The sequence below is a fragment of the Lynx canadensis genome, chromosome B3 (genome assembly GCF_007474595.2).
Source record: "Lynx canadensis isolate LIC74 chromosome B3, mLynCan4.pri.v2, whole genome shotgun sequence".
NCBI lineage: Eukaryota > Metazoa > Chordata > Mammalia > Carnivora > Felidae > Lynx > Lynx canadensis.
Window position 1 is genome coordinate 18795392 of NC_044308.2, and position 23424 is coordinate 18818815.

The 23424-nt window shown below is 45.5% G+C and overlaps 1 protein-coding gene across 1 annotated transcript in view; it reads left to right on the forward strand.

The window, feature by feature from the left end:
* LRRK1 (leucine rich repeat kinase 1) overlaps window positions 1-23424 on the forward strand; it is a 132238-nt gene that overhangs the window by 5282 nt on the left and 103532 nt on the right. Inside the window, exon 2 of the mRNA XM_030317506.1 lies at window positions 75-290. Coding sequence (XP_030173366.1) covers window positions 194-290 — 97 coding nt within the window. The 5' untranslated portion in view covers window positions 75-193. The remainder of the gene's footprint in view (window positions 1-74; window positions 291-23424) is intronic.

Below are 23424 nucleotides of genomic sequence, written 5' to 3' on the forward strand. Positions count from 1 at the left end.
TGTGTGCAAGGGTACAAGAAGGAACTTGACAATTAAGAAAAGCTTTCTGATTTTATAATGTTTTTCACCACCAGAACGAGACTGCTTTCCGCTCAGCTATGACGGCGTGTCTGTGCCTCAGTCCACCCTCCGGGCAGCGGTGGCGGCGGTGACCCTGGCCAAAACTGACTTGGAGAATAGCCACCGAGGGTTGATGGCTGGCATGTCTCGGCGACCGCCCAGCATGTACTGGTGTGTGGGTCCAGAGGGCTCAGCTGTGTGTCCAGAACGTGCCATGGAGACCCATAATGGTAAGAGCAGGGCCAGTCTCACATGCTGGGCACAACCTGCAGTTCCTGTCCTGTGGGGAGTCTAGAACCAGGGGTGTTCAACCCGCGGGTTAAAGTGAAAGTCTCATTATAAAACTTATCGTGGGATTCTCACTTAAATTCTAAACATTAGGGGGCTGTGGGCCAAATTTATTATGGAGTCAAGGATCCTAAGAATCAGGGCATTACTTCATGTTGGTTAAAGGTTTTTTGATTGGGATTTGGTTTCATGATAAAAATGATGCATATTTATTAAAAAAGAGAGAAGTAGGAAAAAAAAAATATTGCCCAGAGTGCCACTGCCCTGAACACAAGCACTGCTACTGTCTTGAGATGTTCTCTTCTAGTCTGCTTCCTTCTGGGCTTCAGGGATTTTGTTTTAATTTTATAGTGTATAGTTTACTATCCTACTTTTTTCCTCCTAAGTTCACCAGTCACCTAGCTCATATGATCTGGTGAAACATCTTATGTGGGAACACTGTGTAAAATGATTGACCTAGTCCTCACTCTCCTGTGGGGTGTGTGGGGATATATAGGTTGCTTCTAGTTGCTGAATCTTACCAAAAACATCCCCTCCTGTTTTTACACTTAGTTTTAAGACTATTTCCATAAAGTAGATTTGTAGGGAGATTATTAGGTTTGAACACTTGTAAGCCTCTTTATACGTATGGCCAGATTTCCACTAGAGTTAGTTACACCACTTTTTAAAAATGTTTAATGTTTTATTATTTATTTATTTATTTATTTATTTATTTATTTATTTATTTATTTATTTATTTTTAGAGAGAGAAAGAGAATGTGAGTGGCGAAAGGGCAGAGAGAGAGGGAGACAGAGAGTCCCAAGCTGGCATCACACTGTCAGCACAGAGCCCGACACAGGGCTCTATCCCACGAACCGTGAGATCCTGACCTGAGCTGAAATCAAGAGTTGGACACTCAACTGACTGAGCCACCCAGGCGTCCCTATGTGTTTTACCACTTTTAACACTGTTAACACAAGTTAAGAGGATGGCAGTGACACTGCTGAGGTTTTTTTTTTTTTTTCTTTTTTTTAAATTTTATTTTTTTTTCATTTCCTAATCAGTATTTTTTTAAATTTAAATCCAAGTTAGTGAATATATAGTATAATAATGGTTTCAGGAGTAAAACCCTGAACACTTACATATAACACCCAGTGCTCATCCCAGCAAGTGTCCTCCTTAATGCCCATCACCCATTTAGCCCATCCCCCACCCAGTACCCCACCAGCAACTCTCAGTTTGTTCTGTGTATTTAAGAATCTCTTATGGTTGGTGCCCCTTCTGTTTTTATATTATTTTTGCTTTCCTTCCCTTTTGTTCATCTGTTTTGTATCTTAAATTCCACATATGAGTGAAGTCATATGATATTTGTCTTTCTCTGACTGACTTATTTCGCTTAGCATAAGACACTCTAGTTCCATCCACGTTGTTGCAAATGGCAAGATTTCATTCTTTTGTATTGCTGAGTCATATTCCATTGTATGTATATACCACATCTTCTTTATCCATTCATCCATCGATGGACATTTGGGCTCTTTCCATACTTAGGCTATTGTCAATAGTGCTGCTATGAACAATGGGGTGCATGTGCCCCTTAGAATCAGCATTCCTGTATCCCTTGGATAAATACCTAGTAGTGCAATTGCTGGGTCATAGGGTAATTCTACTTTTAATTTCTTGGGGGACCTCCATACTGTTTTCCAGAGTGGCTGCACCAGTTTGCAATCCCACCAGCAATGCAAAAGAGTTCCTTTTTCTCCACATCTTCGCCAACATCTGTTGTTGCCTGAGTTGTTAATTTTAGCCATTGTGACAGGTGTGAGGTGCTATCTCATTGTGGTTTTGATTTGTATTTCCCTGAAGATGGGTGATGTTGAGCATTTTTTCATGTGTCTGTTAGCCATCTGGATGTCTTTGGAAAAGTGTCTATTCATGTCTTTTGCCCATTTCTTCACTGGATTATTTGTTTTTTGGATGTTGTGTTTGATAAGTTCTTTATAGACTTTGGATGCTAACCCTTTATCTGATAGGCAGAGATACTGTTGTTAACAATAAATATTTGTTAAGTCCCTAGTACATACCAGGCACTAGATTCAGTGTTTTAGGTTGTTGAATTCTCACAATGACCTATAAAATGGATATTTACCCCCATTTTATAGCTGAGGAACTTGAGAGTAAAGAGATGTGTAGATACGTGGTGAAGGTCAACAATTTATAAGTGGTAGAACTGCTGTTTGAACCGTGTCTTAACTCTAGAATTTCTCGCCCTTAAAATCTAGGCCATTGTGTAGGATATGAGAGGGCCCATATGTTGGGTTTGAGAGGGCCAGGGTGTTTGTACCCTTCATCAAGTTAGTGATCGAACAGTGCACCTGGCTCAGCAGATATTGTCCAGTTACTCGAGTGTTTTTCTTCATTGAAAATGCCCAAAAGCTAACTAGGGTGATGTTCCTGGAAGATTTCTTTGTGCATAAATCAGATTATGAAATGGGAAAAGAATTTGTTTCTTGACATTGCCCAGCACTAAATGTTCCCAGAATGTTCGATTTGCATCCTTTGAAAAGTTATTTCTCTCTTAACGACGTATGTCTTTTTTTTTTTTCTCTCTTTTTGGCTGCTTGTTAGAAAGGTGACCTGTGGCAGAACATGATACCCGCTGTTTGGGTAGCACCTCTACTTTCCAGCTCCATTATTCTACCTATCTCTCCTCTTTGCAAGGGACATTGGGGTTTACTGGGTGGGTGACCGTGGCATCTGAAAAAACCCTAGAGGGGATCTGCCCAGTCCCCTTCCTGGTCAAGAGTTGATGACCTAAATGAGTGGCTCTCTACCCTCGCCCTCAGAAACACTGGGATGTCTAAACTACCATTGGCCAGGAAGCCCCTAGGCATAAGCATTTAAAAAAAGTGTTCCACCCCCTCTTCATGATTCTAATGTGCAGCTGGGACTGAGAATCAATGGGTCTAAATGGGTTGGGTCCGTAGAGCAGCACTTCCCAAATTGTAGTATATACTTGAGTCCCCAGGCGATCTTGGTGACCTGCGGATGCCCACTGGGTAGGTCTGGGGGCCCCCAGAGCCTGTGTTTCTAATAGGCTCCCAGGTCATGCTGATGTTCTGGTCTACCCACCAAGTGCAAGGCTGAGATGATACTTTCTGAGGTGTCCACAGATCCCCACTGATTCTTACGGATCCTGGGGACCTGGGCCAGTGGACTCTGAACAGACATGGATCCAGCCCTGCCTCCAGGCCTGAGATAAGACAGATAACCAGAAAATGTTCATGTGCACTGAGAGGGCAAGCACTGAAACTACCCAGCCCCCATTTTTTCTTCCCTTCGAGGTCTGTCTGGACTTTACCCTTCTCCCATAGAAGGGCTCCCCACTAGCTTAGAAGAAGCAGGCTCAGAAAAGTCTTTTCTGCTCCAGGGGCCTCTTTCCCCAGTGGAATCTCAGGATTTGCCACCACCCTGCTCTGAATGAACCATAGGACACACACAAGGGTACAGGAGCTTATGGGAGTCATGCAGCCCCCACTGGGGACTGCTCTAGGTGCTGGGGGTTGGAGGGAGGGGTTCCCCAGGGGAGGTGATGTCTTGTGAATCCCTGATGCTAAGTGAGGTGTTTACGTGAGGACAAAACACATAAACCACAGAGTTGAAGAAGATAAGAGGAAAGTGGCCTGAAATGCATGGGACAATTCTGTCCTATGGCTCAGCATTACGGCAATTATTTTCTCTGTTAAGGAATTATAATAGTAATTGAATTCTCCTAAGGACTCCATGAAGAAGTGCAAATTTATGCCCGCACTCCCAAGGTAGAAAGGTACCACAGGTGGTTGCAGAGGAGCTGAGGGTGGGAGTCCCGCCTTGGGACCCTCAGGGATGACTTTCAGCACTCCCTTCCTGCTGGCAATGGGCTGCTTACTTGGTGGCCAGACGTCAGGCACCTTCTGGCCTCCTATAGCCACCATTGAACCCCTGTGAGAGCAGTGGAAGAATGAGGGCAGAGGAGGACACCCCCCCACTCCTTGCCTGTCCCCTCCACAGAACAGCATCACCATGGGGACCTCCACAGGATCCCACAGGCACTGGGAATGTTAAATGTATTACCTGTGGCTCTGATGTTAAATCTATTACCAGAGGCCCTGCTAATTGCATGTTTGCTAGAGTGACGAGGACTTCTGTGACTGTCTTGTTTGAAACCCACAGGTTGCTTCTGACGGTGTTTTCTTTTTTTAAGTTTATATATTTATTTATTTTGAGATAGAGAGAGAGAGTGTGCGCACACAAGCAGGCGAGAGGCAGAGAGAGGGAGAGAGAGAATCTTAAGCAGGCTCCACACTGTCAGCGCAGAGCCTGACGCGGGGCTCGATCTCACAGACTGTGAGATTATGACCTGAGCCAAGATCAAGAGTTGGACGCTTAACCAACCAACTTAAGCCACCCACGCGCCCCATGACTGTGTTCCTTTTCTTTTCACTGAGAGGGAAGCAGTGGGCAGACACACAATGGGATTCACACAATGTAAGGTTGGGGTTGGGGGAAGGGTGGGGAGCTTAAGGGCCTGCCGGTGGGGTTAATCGGGACTGCATTCAATTCTTAGTGCTGGGTGACCTCCACTGAGTGGCTCAACTTCTCCGAACCCTGATTCAGGCAGACGCAGGATCTCAGTGGGATGCACCAATGACAGTTTATTTCTGGCCTCCACACCGGCAGGTGGCTGGGGGGGCTCTATTGCACGGAGCTGTCTGAAGCTCTGCTTCACGTGACTCCTGTTCTTCTGAGACCAGGGGACGCTCTTCCCCTACCAATGGCAGAGATGCATTCTCAGAGTGGAGAAAGCAGAAGCATGCCAGGTCTCTTAAGGCCTTGGCTCAGAATGGCACGCCGTTGCCCTTGGCCAAAGCAAGTCACAGGGGAGAGCCCAAATCGAGAGCTCCATCCGTGAGGAGGCCGTGGCCAGGCTGTGGATGCAGACAGACATGAAAAAATTGGTGTCTGCCGTTCCATCTGCCATGATGGGAGTTGGCGGGCTTCAGTCCTTTGGAAAATCAAATGTACCTTATGTATATATTCTTATTTATGTATTTATTTAAGCAGCCAGCAGAGTGCCTTCCTCCCCTGAACTCCTACCTGGAGCCTATGTAACAGCTAACAGTGGAGTTGCTTTGATGGGCAGTAGTGAGAGGTGGGCTTGGTGAATCCCACCTGCGGGTCTTCACCTTGACCCCAGAGCTCTGCAGGCCCAGTTTAAAAATATCGCGTGTTGGATTTTATTTTCACAAAATGCAAATACACACACCAAGACCACAGCCTGAGGGCAGGTGACACTCAAAGGGTAGCACAGTCACATGGAGATTACAGCCACTGCTCTGTGCTCACCTGCAGGGTTTATGTTTTCTGCACTGAACTTGTGTTCCTTTTTCTGTTTGCTTCTTGTTTGTTTGTTTTTTGTATTATGTTTGCAACCAGAAGAATAACACTGCAATTTATTTTTAAAAGTGTTGACTTTTTAAATACCAATGTGTTGCGATTAGGATCTAACTGGCAAACCTCAGCGCTCACTTTCAAGGTCAAATCCATGTCAGCTGGCCTCTTTCCTCCTAATTTCTTTTTGGAACAAATGGAATATTTGACTCCATGAGCCTGAAGCTGTACCCGCCATCTGGGTTGTTCCCCCAGCAAATGGGCTGGCTCTGTCCTGCCCACCTTCTCCCAGACCTTCTGGGATCACAGGGAGCCCTGCTTCCCCACCCCCCACTCCAATCCACCTAAGGAAAATTGCCAGGAAGCAAACCAATGAGACTCTGATTATAGTCAATGTAGGAGCAGCTTGCTTTCACTCCAGAAGCTCTCTCTTTTAAAAATGCTTGGAAGAGGGGTGCCTGGGTAGCTCAATCACTTAAGCATCCAATTCTTGATTTCAGCTCAGGTCATGATTTCACAGCTCGTGAGTTTGAGCCCGGCATCAGGTTCCGTGCTGATGGTACAGAGCCTGCTTGGGATTCTCTCTCTCTCTCTCTCTCTCTCTCTCTCTCTCTGTCTCTCGCTCTCTCTCTCCCCCCCCTCTCTCCCTCTCTCCCTCTCTCTCTCCCTCTCTCTCTCCCTCTCTCTCCTCCCCTCCCTTGCTCGTACTCTCTCTCTCTCTCTCTCTCTCTCTCCAAAATAAACTTAAAAAAAATGGTTGGAGAATAACATACTTTGGAAATGATAAAGTTATTATGATGCCTCCAAACATAGTTTAGAAAAAGATCCAAACATTAACAAAAATCAGGAAAGAACTCACGTTTTACTTTCGGGTTTGGGGTGCTGAGGCATTTTGTGTGTGTTTGCAGATGTGTACGAGGTGTGTTTTTCATGCCCTTACCTGTATGGGTTGTATACCTCACCTTGTGCCTGTTTAGAGTGGCTAGCCCTTCCAAAGCCCAGGAAGGTGCAAGTACTTCACCAGTTGCCCAGTGGTCCCAGGGGGTTCTGCCTGTGCCTGTCCTGTGTTTGCTCAGCACAGCTGTGTCCCAGGAAGGCTTGTTGCAACCTTATTAGCGCTGTCAGCAGTCAGCTTGCCTGAGGTTCAAGAGGAACATTTAGAAAGTGTGGAGGAGTGTAGAGTGTGTATGGATAGATCGAGGGTCAGTGAGATACTGGGCTGGGGCTGTGGGGCCATCTATGTGAACAAACACATCATTATGCATTCTTCCACGTCTGACACCAGTCAGAGTGGAAAAACCTGTCCTGCCAGCTGAGGTGAGGCTCCCTGGAAAGTTGAGAGGTGAGCAAACTTCTAGATAATTCAAGCCAAGAACTCTTGGTGAGCCTCTTCTGGATCGTGGAGGGTGAGGGGGGCTTGGGCAGACGTCACTGGCGGTGGCTCACATACCCCACAGCTCTGTGAGCAGTCCTGACTTCAGCTGCCTGCCTCTCAGAGCACTGTCCTCCACTGAACCAGCATGGACCAAAGGAGGAGAAGGAACATTCCAGAAGCTCTTCAAATCCCAGGTTTTTACATAGCCGCTTTTGGCGTCCTTCTCTTTTCCTTTTGCCTTTTTCAAATCTGTATTAAAAATAGCTTCCTAAGAGCCAAGGGGTTTGCTCGAGTAGGGGCTCTCTTCTTGCCTTCCAGAAATAGAACAAGGAAACAGGCTGAAATAGGAAGTGCCACTCCGGTGGTAGTGTGCTTTCTTGGCGGGCCGCTGGAAGAGATCCTACAGGGGACAGGTCCACACTGACGTGTGCCTTCCGGAGTGGAACTGCCAGCCCATGTGCCTGGAGGCGGTGTCCTGCTGGCGTCTGCCAGGCTGTGTGCATACCATGGGAGCCAGGAGGGCGGACAGAGCTTTGCTTGGAAGGAGACCGAGGTCCAGGGGGATGTCCCAACCTAAGCCTGGCCTCAGGGGCAGCACTGGGCCTTCCAGGGACCACAGCCAGCATTCAGTAAGGAATCCCTTACTCAGTGAGGTGAAGGGAAGGGAGGCCAAGCCGTGGCCCTGGGGGTGGGAGAAACGGCTGTGGGCATCCATCCACGCGGGTAGCAGTTGACACAGCTGTGCTTCATGCCCACAAAGCCCTGCCCCACTGCAGAAAGCTCTGGATTTGATGGGGGTTTTAACATTAACCTCCATCTGTGGCTTACATCTTCTGATTATTTGTCCAGAATACACTTGCTTACCTCTAGCAATGGGAAACTGACTACTGCTCAAATAATGCCAGCCGTTCTGTGGGCAACTCTGTTCGGAAGTTTATGCGGCGGGACCAGTCCTGCCTTCCTTGCATCCAGCTCCACCCACCTTGGCTGATAAGAATCCCTTAACCCCTTTCTTGAAATAATGAAAAGCAGATATCTTGTCCTCACTCCCTGCAGATTCCTTTTTTAGGCTGAGTAAACCATCCCGCAGCCTTCAAGAGCAAGAAGCCTTCCACTTGGTTATCACTGGGATTTTGCTCCTTGGTCTGTGCACCAACATTAGGCCTTGGCCACCTGGGCCCAAGGAAAGAACTGCCTCCCACCCACTCCCTGCATCTTGTCATGGCGGCTCTCGGGAGCACCCATTCTAGGTGGCAAGAGCCTGAAGGTCACCCAGGGCCTCGGCCCCTACCCACTGCCCATCTTCCCCTACCCGACATTGGTCTTTACTCGGTTCCCTTTATGAGAGATGGGCAGGGCGGTCCCACCTGAAAGCCTTTGTGCTCACTGGGGACCAGCCAAGACCCACCTGGCATGCATTCAGTGGCCAAGAGAGGGTTTTTTTTCCCCAGCCCTGCACCTGGGCCCCTATGGAGCCATCAGTGGCCTGTGAGCAGGAAAGTATCTGTGTAGACATTGCCAGGTCCCAGTACAGAGGAACAAGGATTTTCTTCCACCTGTCTGGTTTCCTGGTCCACATGAGTCAGACCTTGAAGCAGCCATAATTAGGGATTTTTATGAAATTCTTTAATTCTCTGGGAATAGACCCCTCTGTCTGCAATAAGATATAAGTCCAAACTTTAGTGTATGGATTTCACACACATTTTCAGGAACCCTGATGAATGAAAATAGGGGGCTTCCAATATTCTTTGGAAGTCCTTTACCATCCTGGCCTCCCTTGTGTTTAGTTTGTCCAGATTCCACTTAAACATCTTGTATATTGGCATTCATCATGGAGAAGAAAAAAAAGAAAAAAAAAAAAGCAGTAACACGCATCTCAAGCATCCTGAGCCCATAACCCTAACCCTGATGTTATAGAAGAAATCATACATTAGCAGGGACGCCTGGGTGGCTCAGTCAGTTAAGCATCTGACTCTTGATTTCAGCTCAGGTCATGATCTCATGGTTTGTGAGTTCAAGCCCCACGTTGGGCTCCGGGCTGACAGCACGGAGCCTGCTGGGGATTCTCTGCCTCCCTCCTTCTCTTTGCCCCTCCCCCACTCGCTTTCTCTGTTCTCTCTCAAAATAAATAATACTTAAAAAAAGAATTTATGTAAAAAAAGAAATCATACACTTGTTAGAAATTATATTTCCAACTGTAAATAACTTCTTAAGATTATACTTAATTTTGCTCATTCTTACTGGGGTTGTGCTTAGCAGTCTTTATCCCACCTACCTCCATCCAACATCCAGTGGCCAGGACACGTCCCTAGGTGTTGATTGAAAATCGTCCACCTGGTGGTTTCAAGAGAACCAAGAACAAAAATAACTTAATTTTGCCATCTTGAATTTATTAGAGACTTAGAGATATTTATTTTTTTTATTTTTATTTTTTTTTAGAGATATTTAAAAGTATTGAAAAATTGTAGTGCATTATTTTGGATACAGAACCATGTGATAGGGTGCCAGGGTGGCTCAGTCAGTTAAGTGTCCGACTCTTGATTTCACCTCAGGTCTTGATCTCACAGTGTGTGAGTTTGAGCCCCATGTCAAGTTCTGCACTTGGGATTCTCTCTCTTTCCCTCTTTCTCTGCCTCTTCCCTGCTCACTCTCTCTCTCACAAAATGAATAAATTAAAAAAAAAAAACAAGAACCAATGTGATGATGTAAATTTGAGATTGGAATTTGAAAACAAAAGGACAAGAATTGACACTGGAAAGTTCCTTTTAGTAGCTTATTTTGGACTTGAGATGAGCGCTTAAACACTGGCAGGTGACCTCAGGTGGCTTCCTGCGGAGGAAGGCCAGGACAGGGCCCTCAGGCAATTCCACCTCAGCCTGGCGGTCAAGATCGAAAGGCTCCGGTGGGCAGTTGCCCATGTCTTCCTGCAGACATCACCAGCACCTCTGGGTTCAAAAGCAAAAAGCAAGCAGAGAGCCCTTGCCCCACAGTGGGCAGGAAGCACCCCAAAGTTAAGAAAAAGGTTTTTGTGTATAATTACACACATTTCTCATAGAACATTCATACAATACAGATAAAGCCTCTGTACTTTTTGGTTCCTTTTCCGTCTTTTCCAAGTGATCACTGTTAACTGAGTGTGTTTCCTTCCCAGCCTCCCCCACACTTGTGCACATGCACGTGCACACGCACATGCACACACACACACACACACACGCCATTCTTTTGTATGTGTTTCTGGTTTTACATGCATGATATTCAATTGTACATGTGTTGTGCAACGTTTTTTCCTTGAGTTGTCTTGGAGTCTTTTTCATGTGCTCGTGCATAGCATGACTAGAATAAAATCGATGTAATCAGTCTTCCATTAAAGTGTCCTTAGATTATTTCTACATTTTGCTTGTTATCGTAAGAGTTATTACTGCCTGTGACCCAGCAGAATTGCAAGATCAAAGAATAAGCACATTAAAAATTATCGAAGTAATACACACCCCTGGGTAAAGAAGCGAGTGACACAGAACAGACATTAAGGCAAAGCGCCAGTGTCAACTCCCAGAAGGGCGTCTATTTCCTGTTTCTAATTCCAGTTCCTTAGGTCATTACCATTTCTCTACATAGGGAATATATGCCTGCACATCTGCTCCATCGGCTGAGCCAGTGTCCGTGGCCTGCCTGCCGTGATAAATGATTTCCTTCACTTCTGTGCCACGTCTCCCAGCTGCTTCACCCTACTGATTCTATCAGTGTTGACGCACCTTTGGGTTGCATTTGTGGTGTTCATTGATATGTTCCCATTACTGCGATTTGGCCCAGGGACTCAGTGTCATCCTTGCCCCGTGGGGCCCAAGGGGTGAGCACCTGTTCTCTTCTTTTTACTTCCACCCCCCATTTCTGACTCCTACTCAGAAGTCTTTGGCCCCTTGTTTATATGAAGCACATCATCCAGAAGACTCCTAGCACAGGCTTATGCAGGCGCACACAAGAGACTGGGCATTCCTGGAAGCAGGTTCACTTTGCCCTCCCTGGGTCCCAGCTGGAAATTGTCTGCCTTCAGAACTTGGAAGAGCCTGCTCTATCGTCCTCTAATGCAGTTTGATTCTCCTTGCTTTGTGGATGACTTTTGTTTTCTTCCCCCCTCCTCTGTGGCAGCTTTTAGAATCTTCCGAATGCTTGGTCTTCCGAAATCTCGTCACCACAAGATGTGGGTGAGGGTCTTTTTTTCATTCATGCTGCTTGGCACTGCGTAGGCCAACTGTTTAGGCCTGGAAAATTCCTTGTATTCTCTTTGATAATATCTTCCTCCTCTGCTTTTTGTCTTAGAGGTTTGGTTTTGTTTGTTCTTCTGGAACTCCTTTTAGTTACAATAGATGTTGCTTATCTTTTCTCTCACATTTTCTGATTTTTCTTCTTCTTCTCAAAATTGTAGACATGTTTTTTAAAAATTTTTAATGTTTATTTATTTTTTAATTTTTTTAACGTTTTTTATTTATTTTTGAGACAGAGAGAGACAGAGCATGAACGGGGGAGGGGCAGAGAGAGAGGGAGACACAGAATTGGAAGCAGGCTCCAGGCTCTGAGCCATCAGCCCAGAGCCCGACGCGGGGCTCGAACTCACCGATGGCGAGATCGTGACCTGAGCTGAAGTCGGACGCTTAACCGACTGAGCCACCCAGGCGCCCCGATGTTTATTTATTTTTAAGAGAGAGAGAGTGTGTGAGCAGGGGAAGGGCAAAGAGAGAGGGAGACACAAAATCCAAAGCAGGCTCCAGGCTCTGAGCTGTCAGCACAGAGCCCAATGTGGGGCTCAAACTCATGGACCGTGAGATCATGACCTGAGCCGAAGTCAGACACTCAACCAGCTGAGCCACCCAGATGCCCCAGAAAATTTTAGAGATGTTCTTGACTTCATCTTCCATCTCCTGTACTGAAAGCTTCATTTTGGCATCCATTTGTGATTTCCGAAAACCTCTTTCCTATTCTTGGCGGTTTCTTTCATAGCATTCTGTTCCTTATGTTTGAGGTGTCTTCTTGAATTCTCCTGAGGATCGTAACTGGCATTTATTTTATTTTATTTCAATGTCCATCGTATTACTTTCTCAGCTAATTTTTAAATTGATCTCTTCTATCAAATTTATTCAAATAAATTTTTTAAAATGAATTCTAGATAAACTAATAATTTAACTGTGAGATCATGACCTGAGCCAAAGTCGGATGCTTAACTGACTGAGCCACCCAGGAGCCCCTTGGGGAGCTCTTTTTAATGTCCTTTGTTATCTGTGTGTCTTCTAAAGCCTGACTTCCTGTTTGTTGTACTAATTCAGCATTATTTTGTGAATAGGTATCAAGCATCTTTCTGTGGTGGACACTGTTCTAGATTCTTAGGACATAGCAGGGGTGTGGCCTCTGCACTCCTGGAGCTTGTAATTCTAGCAAGAAAAACAGACAACAAAGAACAGGAAAAATCAGAGAGTGATCCTTGATGAAGATAGCATTACAGCAACAGGAGGTACTCAAGAAACTGTGTGGCTATTTTTAATTGTTATTTGGTAAGACATCTCTGAGGAGGTGACTTTGAATTTCAGGTCTGCTTTGGTTGACCAGGAAGGAAGGGGTCACTGGAAGACTGGGAAGAAGAGAGATTTTGAAATATACTGAAAATAATATAGCATGAGGTGCCCAGCTCTCCTTCCCATGCTCCTTCATTCACTCCTTCATTCACTCCACACTGTATCAGAACCCTCTACAAACTGAGCACTGGGAAGGTGGGAAAATGTCCTCCTAATACTTCTTTTTCTGGGGGTGGGGTGGGGGGATAAATTGTATGCACCACTGTCAGGAATGAAAATTAACCAGTGTGCAGGGGATGGGGGGTGATGGGCAGAGGACACATCTTTAGATCAGATGTCAGGGAAGACATCTAGAGAGATGTGGCACCTACTCAGAATCAGGTGAATGGAGGGAGGAAGTCAGTTCCATAAAGGGCTGGGGAAAGGGCCCTCCTGGCAAGGATACCCGCCAGTGCACAATCTGTGAAGAGGGGCTGAGCTGGGCAAATTGGAGCAGCCACAAGATGGCCTGTGTGCCTGGAGCAGAGTGCTAGAAATGTCAGGTGGGACTGGAGAGGTGGGCCTTCCTGGCAGGCCAGGACAGGGGCTCAGATTTTATTCAGAGAGTAATTAGAGCTGCCTAGGGGCAGTGCGGTTGGATTTGGGAACTAGGGGATGGGGGGGGGGGGGGGGGCGGAGCATGACCTAGGTGGGTGGGGCAGGAGCAGGAGCAGGAGCAGGAGGAAGAGGCTGGACCTGGGATCTGTTCCCAAGCGAATGCTATCACGACCTGTTTAAGTATTTACTGTTACACAGCAAGCCACTCATAGTTCACTGGCTTAAAAGAACAGCAATTTATGGCTTCCCAGGAGTCTGTGGGCCGGGAACCCGCAGGGCACAGCTGGCAGCCTTCCCACGACTGACGCCTCAGTGCTCTTCCGCATGACTTCTCCCCCTCCACGTGCTTTGTCATCGTCCAGCCGCTTGGCCTGAGCTTCCTTCCAGCATGGCAGGTGGATTGAGGGCGTTGAGAAGCACAAGCTCTCAGGCCTCCCGGAAGGTTAGGCCCGGTGCTGTCTCTTCATCACTTCTGCTGCCCCCTGTGGGTTCAAACAGGTGAAAAGGCCAGGCCGGGTTCCGGAGGATGGGAGAGATTCCACGGCTTAAAGGGAGGAAAAGCAAAAAGTTTGTGGCCATCTTTAACACACCACAGAACTTGAGAATGGATTACAAGTGAGGAGGAAAAGAAAGAGGCATCAGATGTATAACATGACAGGTGTAGTTAGAGCCCCCCACTTTGGGCCTCTCCCTGATTTCTGCCCTCCCATCAGCCCCCAAAGGTAGCCATTATTTTGAAAATAATTCAAACCCTTTGCCATGTTTTATAACATTGCTATATAGGTATATATAGATATTGATATAGATAGATATAGATATATCCATAAGTATGTAGTGTTATTTCTGTCCTGCCAGATGAGTCCCCTCTGGGCTGCCACCTGGGTCACCATAAATTCGACAACATCATCTGCCTGGGTTAAGGAAGAGGCTTCACTGAGGGAAAGGAAATCACAAAGCCTAGCTTTGCAAGGTGGACTGCATGTGGTCCCCAGGCTCTCATCCTCTCCTAGGGAGGCATGCCAGGCCTTCAAAGAGGTGGGTTCCAGTCCAGCAGAGGGTCTAGCATGGACCTGCCTTCTCAGAAGGCTAGCCTGTCAGTGGTGTGCTAGGTGTGATGCTGGCTGTGCAGCTTCGAGCCATGGGACGGAACTATGGCACGTCACAATGCCTCAGCTCCTGAACCCACAGGAAACTGAGCATGGGCGCCAATCGTTTAGCTGAGAGAAGGGGGCACCCCTCAACTGGCTTGTTGTCTGTGTTTGTGGAATGGCTGCGGGGAGGGGCTGCTAACCAGAGTCGCGTTTGGCAATGCTGCTCCTCGCAGAATGGTTTCTGTATTTAAATTTTTTAAGTAAGTATTTTCATACTGTGCCAGTCTTTTGCTAACTTGCTCTTTCAACCAACATTAAGTTTGTACAGCATAAGAGCTGTGTTTTCCAAGAAGCGGGGTAAAACCTTTTGCCTATAAAACTATCACTGCCTGGTACTTTTTTATGGGCAGATGTTTTACCATTGATTCCATTTCTTTAAAGGTTACATGTTGGGGCGCTGGGTGGCTCAGTCAGGAAGCCTCTGACTATTGATATCAGCTCAGGTCGTGATCTCGAAGTTGTATCTCGTGGTCATGGGATTGAGCCCCGCATCGCACTCCATGCTGACTGTGGAACCTGCGTGGGATTCTCTCTCTCTCCTTCCCTCTCTGCCCCTCCCCCATTCACATGCAGGCACGTCTCAAAATAAGTCAACATCTAAAAAACTAAACAAAGGTTACAGGTTTATTTAATTTTTTTTTTCAATGTTTATTTATTTTGGGGACAGAGAGAGATAGAGCATGAACGGGGGAGGGGCAGAGAGAGAGGGAGACACAGAATCCAAAGCAGGCTCCAGGCTCTGAGCCATCAGCCCAGAGCCTGACGCGGGGCTCGAACTCACGGACCGCGAGATCGTGACCTGGCTGAAGTCAGACGCTTGACCGACTGCGCCACCCAGGCGCCCCCAGGTTTATTTAAAATTTCCATTTCATCTTCAGGTAAATTTGGCAATACGTTTTTCTAGATAGCCGTCCGTTTACTCTAGATTTTCAAGCATGTTAGCATAAAGTTCATAGTAGCTTTGGGATTCAAAAATATTTTTAAATGATTTTACTCATTTGTCACAGATAAATCATATATTTGATATAAAGTTCAAAAGTGCAAAAATGGGGGACACCTAGATGGCTCAGTTGGTTGAGTGTCTGACTCTTGATTTTGGCTCAGGTCATGATCCCAGGTCATGGGATTGAGCCCTGGGTCAGACTCTATACTCAGTGTGGAGTCTGTGTAAGACTCTCTCTCTCTCTCTCTCTCTCTCTCTCTCTCTCTCTCTCTCTGTCTCTCTCTCTCCCTCTGCCCAGCTCCCCCACTCACGCATGTGCTTTCTCCCTCAAAAAAAAAAAAAAAAGTACAAAAGGGAATATAATGAAAAGTATTCTCTCCCACCCTGGCCCCCCTCAGTCTTTCAGTTCCTTTCTCTTTCAAAAAACTCAGGGGAAAAAAAGCACCCCCTCTTGATTTTCTTCCCCCTCAGAAACCACAGGTTTTTTTGGCCTCGATTTAAAACAGCTGTTTTTCTTTTCATAAATCTTTAGCTTAGGCAGAATTTTGAAATGTTATGTTTTCATCTTAGTTATTTTTCATTTTCTATATTATGAACAATTTTGGACACCTTACAAAAGTATCTTTGTGTCTATAGCTCCAACTTCCAGAACTGTCACGCATAGCCAAACCTCCATCTCTCTATATCCCATTCCCTATCTCTCTAGATTGTTTTGGAACCCAATTGGAGGCTTCCTATGTTAAGAAGACAAAAAAAAAAAAAAAAAAGAATCACAGTATATTTTACATACATTCTTAAAAAATGAAAACATGTTTCATTAATAACATCAGATATCAGTGTCCCTTGATTGTCTCATAATGTGTTTGTATCACTGTTTTGTCTGAATCCGGTTTTTTGAATCAATGTCCCTGCATTCTGTTGGGTGATTTGGTTCTTAATTTCCGCCTTTCTCCCTCACTTACTTTTTCCTTGCAATTTAATTGTTGATAAAACCACATTTGCAGTTTCCCACAGTCTAGATCTTGGTGATTACATCTGGTGGGTGTGGCTTCACAAATTCCTGTCTCTGTGTTTCCATAGATCCAAAGGCTTGCTTAGATTCAGTAAGATGTTTTGGCAAGAATGTGAGGTAGTTGGTTTATACTTTCTATTGCATCATTGCGGGAGTCAAATGATATCTAATTGTCTCTCCTCAGTGTTTAGCTTTTTCAGTGATTTTGGGTGTTGTTGCTCTGATACTCCATTACAGAGGTCCTAATGGTTTTTCAGCTCTTCACCTAATGGTTTAATTAGTCATGGATCACTGCTTAGATCAGTTACTTCTTTCGAGATTGCAAAGTGGTGATATTTCGAGTCTATCATTCCTTCTTCACCTGTTGGCTGAAATCCATCTCTAAAAGGATTTTCTCCCATCACCTCTGTGATGGGAAAGTCAAAATAAATGTGTGATTCTTTGCCTTAATTTATTTATCCCTTTTCCTGAAAATGAGTCAATTCCCTAGTAGTATCTTTCAAAGGTTACCAGTGAGGGATCATTCTCTTAGTATCGTTATTAGATCATGAATTTTAACTTACTTGATTTTTGATGCTAAAATTATTCATCTTTGGCCAGTAGAACCTCTTTTGGGTTGGTTCTTCTGTCTTTTCCCATGACCCCAAGAGTCGTTGAGCACCGTCTTGCTTTCTGATGTGAAAAGATATTCCAGGCTTGGAATTTGTTGCCTGATTCCTGCCATCTGCCATTTCCTTAAAGAACCCGCTTCCTCTGCTGATCTCCTGATTTAATTCTCTACTGTATAGTTTTGTCCCCTTTCTCATTGCAGACACTATTTCCTCTCTCTCCCTCCCCCTCCCCCCTCCTCACCCCCCCCCAGCCTCTCTTATTTTTTGTTGATCAATCTTCTAATAAGATTGTTTCATGAGTCTTTTGAAAGAATCAGCTCTCTGGGTCCTGTTCTTTTTTATTTCTCTGCTTTCTATTTTCTATTTCTTTTTTTTCTAAATTCCCTTTTCCCCTTTCCAACTTGTGGAGTAGTATCCTCTCACTTCTGAGAACTCATCTTTTTTCAGTGGGAGCATTCTTCTCATATATTTGAGTGTGTAGTTCTGGAATAATTACCAGACACGTTTTGGAAAGCTTCAAGCATCATCTTCCGTGTCTCTTAATTTTTTTGCCTGTACCCTTTGTGTCTGGGTGCTGCACCTTCTGGTTGGTCTCGCAGATGATCCATGTGTCCTCCAGCCCCGTCCATTCTTTTCCTGCCCTCCGTTTCATGTGTTTTACAGTGCAACTCTTCTAGTGTTAATTTCTCAGCTTTTTAGTCAAGTCTTGTTTATAGATGCCACATCCTTCTATAGATGCCACATCTATGTCTCTCCAAGATGCCAGTCATGTTCATTCTGAGGTCTTGCTCTTGTTTTATAAATGCAGGTTCTGGGTAGGGATGGATCCCTGAAATGCGGGAAAGCCAGAGCCCAAGATTTCGCTTTGCGATGCTCAGGCGCGGACTCGTCCTTTCTTCCTGGATGAGGATGGTGGTTGTTTTATCAGGGACCGGGAGAGTCCAAAGTTTGCCCTTAACTGGATTATTTGTATAGCTCCCCGTGCCCAACCCCAAGCAGTGATGTAAGGGTGCAGCAAACAATGCAGGCTTTCAAACCTGGCAAGACCCTGCCTTGTACAGGCATTGCCACTGTCAGCTGCGCCCTTCCCCTTGGGGACACTGAGACCCGAGGAGGGCTGCGATGAGATATGCCCCAGCTTCTCCTGTCTGGGTGGTCAGTGTGCTCCAGTGGCCCTGGGTCCTCGGCTGTAAGCAGGGAAGTTAATTCAGCTTTACTTTCTGCATGTGGGGGTGGGAGGTGGGAGGTGGGGAGGTCTCTTCCTGCTCACGTGTCGTCTACTTGTTGGCTCGGTTGGTGAAACTAGGTGCTTCTCCTTATGGTGTTCATCTTCCTCAAATGTTTGTGGGTGCGTCGTTGGATGCTGGTCTTTGTGGCTGGGACTCCCCGGAGCTGTCTGTGAATGCAGCATCAGACACCCCAGCCCTGGGAGAGAAGGGCAGGGAGGCTGCAGTGGGCTTCCCTGGGCGTGGACGTGAGGCATGTCTTCTGGAGGTGGGGGAGCTCCATGTGCCTCCTGGGTGCCACCTGCCACCTGGAGTTCCACACTTCCCATCTGGCACATAAGAGGTAGCTTTAAAAAGGAAAAGAAGGAGGGGCGCCTGGGTGGCTTGGTCAGTTAAGCGTCCAACTCTTGATCTTGGCTCAGGTTGTGATCTCATGATCTTGCAGTTCATGAATCCAAGCCCCATGTTGGGCTCTACACTGAAAGTGCAGATTAGGATTCTGTTTACCCCTCTCTCTCTCTCCCTCTCTCTCTCTGTCTCTCTCTCTGTCTCTCTCTCTCTCTCTCTGCTCCTCCCCTGCTCTTCCTCTCTCTTCCAAAATAAAACAAATAAATTTTAAGAGGCAGAACCCTGGACCCCTCCACTGCCTGGCACAGGCTGGCTGGAGCTCCCTCTACCTGTGCTTTCTCCCTCCCTGCAGTCCCCTGCTGGTGACCTTCGTGGCCCTCCAACTTCCTTTGTGCACCCTTGGCAGCCTGGGAGCACTCTCCAAACCACCTCCAACTTGTACAACATGACCTCCTGTCCTCTTAGGTCTCCTTTTTGTTTTCTGATGCTAATATGGTTTGGTGGTAATATTTTTTTTTTTTTTATAAAATCTCCAAGGAATTGGGGCAGGAGTTGATGACTATATCAGGGTTCAGTCTGCTGTCTTAATTCCCTCTTCTAGAGTCTTCTTGATAAGTTATTAATATCTCTTAGATATCTTCTTGATATCTCTGATATGTGTGATTTATAGGAAACAGTGAGTGACAGTGTCATGAAGGTGGGCTTTGCAATCAGAAGGAGCTGGATTCGAGTCCTGGTCCCTCCACACGCTAGTCCTCATCGGTAACAGAGGCATCATGAGTGTGTTTGCAGAGCACTTAGCACCACACCAAATGTGATCCACTGCCTGTATGATCTGTAGCCCCTCAATTAGTGTTTTCTTTCTCCTTCCCTGTTGGGCAAGTTATCTAGCCTCACCTGGACTGTATTTTTGCGAGTGAAAATGATAATAACATTGATGAAAAATATGGGAGTTCTTAAAAATGGAAGAGGGGGTAGTCTTTGATTTTATTTGAAGGCACAGGATTTAAAATGTGGCCGGTCCTCATTTTCGAATATGTGTAGAACTACTAAAGTGATGAGTTCAAATCTAATCATCAAAATAGAATCGTTTTACTTAAAATGGAATTGAATCAAAGGTTGTTTAATTAAAGTTTTACATCCAAGACCTTTTCATTAACGTCAAAATCTTTCCTTGTCTCATGTTCGCAATGCATTTTTTTTTTTGGCCCAATTAACAAAATGTGTATGTCTCATGGAAGAACACTCCTAGTAAAGCTCAAAATTCTAATATTCTTGAGTATCTTGAATGTTCAGCCGCAAACTGTCCATAGGGAATGCCTTGAACACGGGTCACAGAAGCATCGAGAACGGAGGCGGGAGGCGGGTTTCGGTGGCCCAGGGGCCATGGTGGCAGAGCCCAGGCATTCTTGGGATGTTTGCGGTTACACAGAGTCATGGAGCTCCTTGCTTTAATAATCAGGATATCGCTCATAAAAACAAAGAGCCATATTGTCGTCCAGCCAAGGTTGTACTGCACTGAAGAAGCTTGAGCTACGCGCTTGGACATTTCCATACAGGAAAAGAGGCTGTGAAGGTGACAACCACAGAGCAGCAGGGTGCAGACTGAGCCACACACTAAAAACCCAGCCACAGAGGAGCCCGGCTCCCGGGAAAGTCAGCCCTTGCTCAGACTGAAGATCTCAGCGTTTCTGTCTAAGGGCAAAGGGGAGAGGCTGCCGGCATTCGATTCTGTTAAGCATTATCTCCTGAGCGATGTGTCTGTGGCTTTTGCTTTTAACTCTTCAGAGGCCACGTGGTAATCCCGCGTTGGGCTCCGCTCCAACCCCTACCCGTACACCAACTCACAACTCTGCGAGCCACCGAGGAGCCCCAATCCTGGGTTTTGCCTCTTTGGTGTACGCCTGCTTTGGGATTTGGAAGGCAGATGGCAGTCCCAGCATTGAGGCGAATCAGCTGGAATCAATTTCAGTTGTGTGAACTTGAGGTTGTGTGTCTCTGCCTGAAGACATGCAGAGGAAAAAGAAGAGCAAATGACCTCATTTCTTCCCCCTTTGCCAAGATTCAGAAAACGTTGCTTGTTTCAAGGCGGATCACACGGTTCCAGAACCCTAAGTATCGGTCTGCAATTCTTAGATTCTTACATCATTCCAGAATCGCCTTATGTGTATACAAGCAAAACCAATTCCTATTTCTCCTCCTTTCACATGGAACATAGCTGATCACATCCACTGATCTGTACCTTGCCTGTTGCCTTCACACATTTGTACATAAAAGCTATCACAATCATCATTGTTCTTTTTGACAACCGCCTAGTATTCTATTGCACAGATGTCCCTCACTTATTTAAATAGCTTCCTTCCAAAAGGCATTTGAGGGGGCGCCTGAGTGGCTCAGCCGGTTGAGCATCCAACTTCGGCTCCCGTCATGGTCTCATGGTTCGTGGGTTTGAACCCCGCGTCGGGCTCCGTGCTGACAGCTCAGAGCCTGGAGCCTGCTTCAGATTCTGTGTCTCCCTCTCTCTCTGCCCCTGCCCTGCTCATACTCTGTCTCTCTCTTTGTCTCTCTCTGTCTCAAAAATTAAATAAACATTTAAAAAATGTTAAAAATAATAAAAGGCATTTGGGCCGTTCCTCGTATTTTGCTGTAATGAATAATGCTGGAATGTCTTTGCATGCACAGAAGCACACCCATGTAATAAATCCCCAAAGTGATGGATCAAGGGGTAGATGTTTCCAAAAATCTGCCAGGGACTGTCAGTCACCCTCACAGGAGCTGTTCCTGTTACCCCCTCCCCCACAGCTCATGTGCTTGCCTGCTTCCTATAGACCTGGCAACAGTATTTGTTCGCACACTTTTGGTTTTTCCCAGTCTGACCTGTGAAAAATGGTGTCTTGGTATAGTGTTACATGCATTTCTCTTACAATAAGGGAGGCTCGGCCTGCGTTAGCATGTGGAAAACCTGGTTATATTTGTTTTCATTGAACCCCCTCTTCACACCTTTTGCTTCTCAGTTTCTAGGAGCTCTTTGTGTTAGATGGTATCCAGTGTTAACACATAAATAGATGCCCTCTAGAGATCCACTTTAAGAACCAAAAAACTGAGGGGCGCCTGGGTGGCTCAGTCGCTTAAGCGTCTGACTTTGGCTCAAGTCATGATCTCACGGTTCGTGGGTTCGAGTCCCGCATTGGGCTCTGTGCTGACAGCTCAGAGTGTGGAGCCCGGTTCGGATTCTGTGTCTCCCTCTCTCTCACTCTCTCTCTCTGTCCCTCCCACACTTGAGCTCTCTCTCTCTCTGTCTCTCAAAAATAAATAAATTGAAAAGAAAAAACGGACCAAAACACCGAAATGAAAATGTTGAATGTTCAAGGAGCTATAATGTTTTACTTTTGTTCTTAATTTAATTATTAAACTAATATTAGTTAAATATAAAATATTCAGGGAAATAATGATAAATATACAGGGCTCGTCTGAGGAAAACTTCAAGCCTTGGACAGAAAGCATATTTGAGGAAATAAAATGACACCCCCTCCTCTTATAAAGGAAGACAACACTGTAAATATGCCAATTCTTCACAAGCTGGTTCTGTAATTCAGAGCAGTAGCAATTAGGATATTGGGGGAGGGGGGAACACGAACAAAATTTATTTTTTAAAAAATGGGTTTTTTTAATGTATATTTTTAAGAGAGAGAGAGAGAGAGAGAGAGCGTGAGCAGGGGAGGGGCTGAGAGAAAGGGAGACACAGAATCTGAAGCAGGCTCCAGGCTCTGAGCTGTCAGCAGATAGCCCGACACAGGGCTTGAACCCATAAACCGTGAGATCATGACCTGAGCCGAAGTCAGACACTTACCCGACTGAGCCACCCAGGTACCCTAAACACGAACAAAATTGAATATGTTTTACCCGGAAAAATAAATGTGAGAGTCGCCACAAAAATTAAAATGGAGGGGAGGTTGGCTGAGAGAAGGAGGGGAGATTCCTTCCACTACGTGTTTGAATTTATTACATCATAGTAGTGAAAGGGGTTGGAGACTATAGAGAGACAGTGATGGAATGGAGTAGCAACTCGAAAACAGACCAAAACGCACATTTGATTTTGCTTTACCGTTTGAGGTTTCACATCAGTCTAGAAAAGAAAGTGAATTGGGTAATAAGATAGAAATAACATCGCTTTCTCACTTCTGGACCAAAATCAATTTCGGATAAATCAAATATTTAAACATAAGAATTAATACCATTAAAAGTCTAGGAATATGATAACTTAAAAATAATTTTGGAGCAAAGAAGGCTGTTTTCTCCCTAAAACATCAAACCTAGTTAACATAGAGGAGGGTAATAAACATGGTTACATAAGAGTTGAAACTATTTTGCGGAAAAGCCTCCTCAAATGACAAAAAACAAGCAGGTAAAAACTGTTTTCAACATATACTATAAAGAGCACTTGCAGATCATTGGGAAAAAGAACATTCCAGTTTCCAGATGAACCAAGAAATAGAAGCAGAGAGTTTTCGTTTGCTGAAAAAGATAGAAATGGTGGGTTGGTGTATGAAAATATGCTGAATGTCATTCATATGGGAAAAAATGCAAACCAACGCCAACGATGAGATGTTATTTTGCTTTTCAGATCCGGAAAAATCAGAAAGTTTGATGTTATTTAATATAGCGAGGATATAATTTTTGCTCCATTCTTCATATTAAAAATTTTTTTAATGTTTGTTTATTTTTTGAGAGAGAGAGGTAGAGTGTGAGTGGTGAAGGGATAGAGAGAGAGAGAGGGAGAGAGAGGGAGGGAGACACAGAACCTGAAGCAGGCTCCAGGCTCCACACTGTCAGCATAGAGCC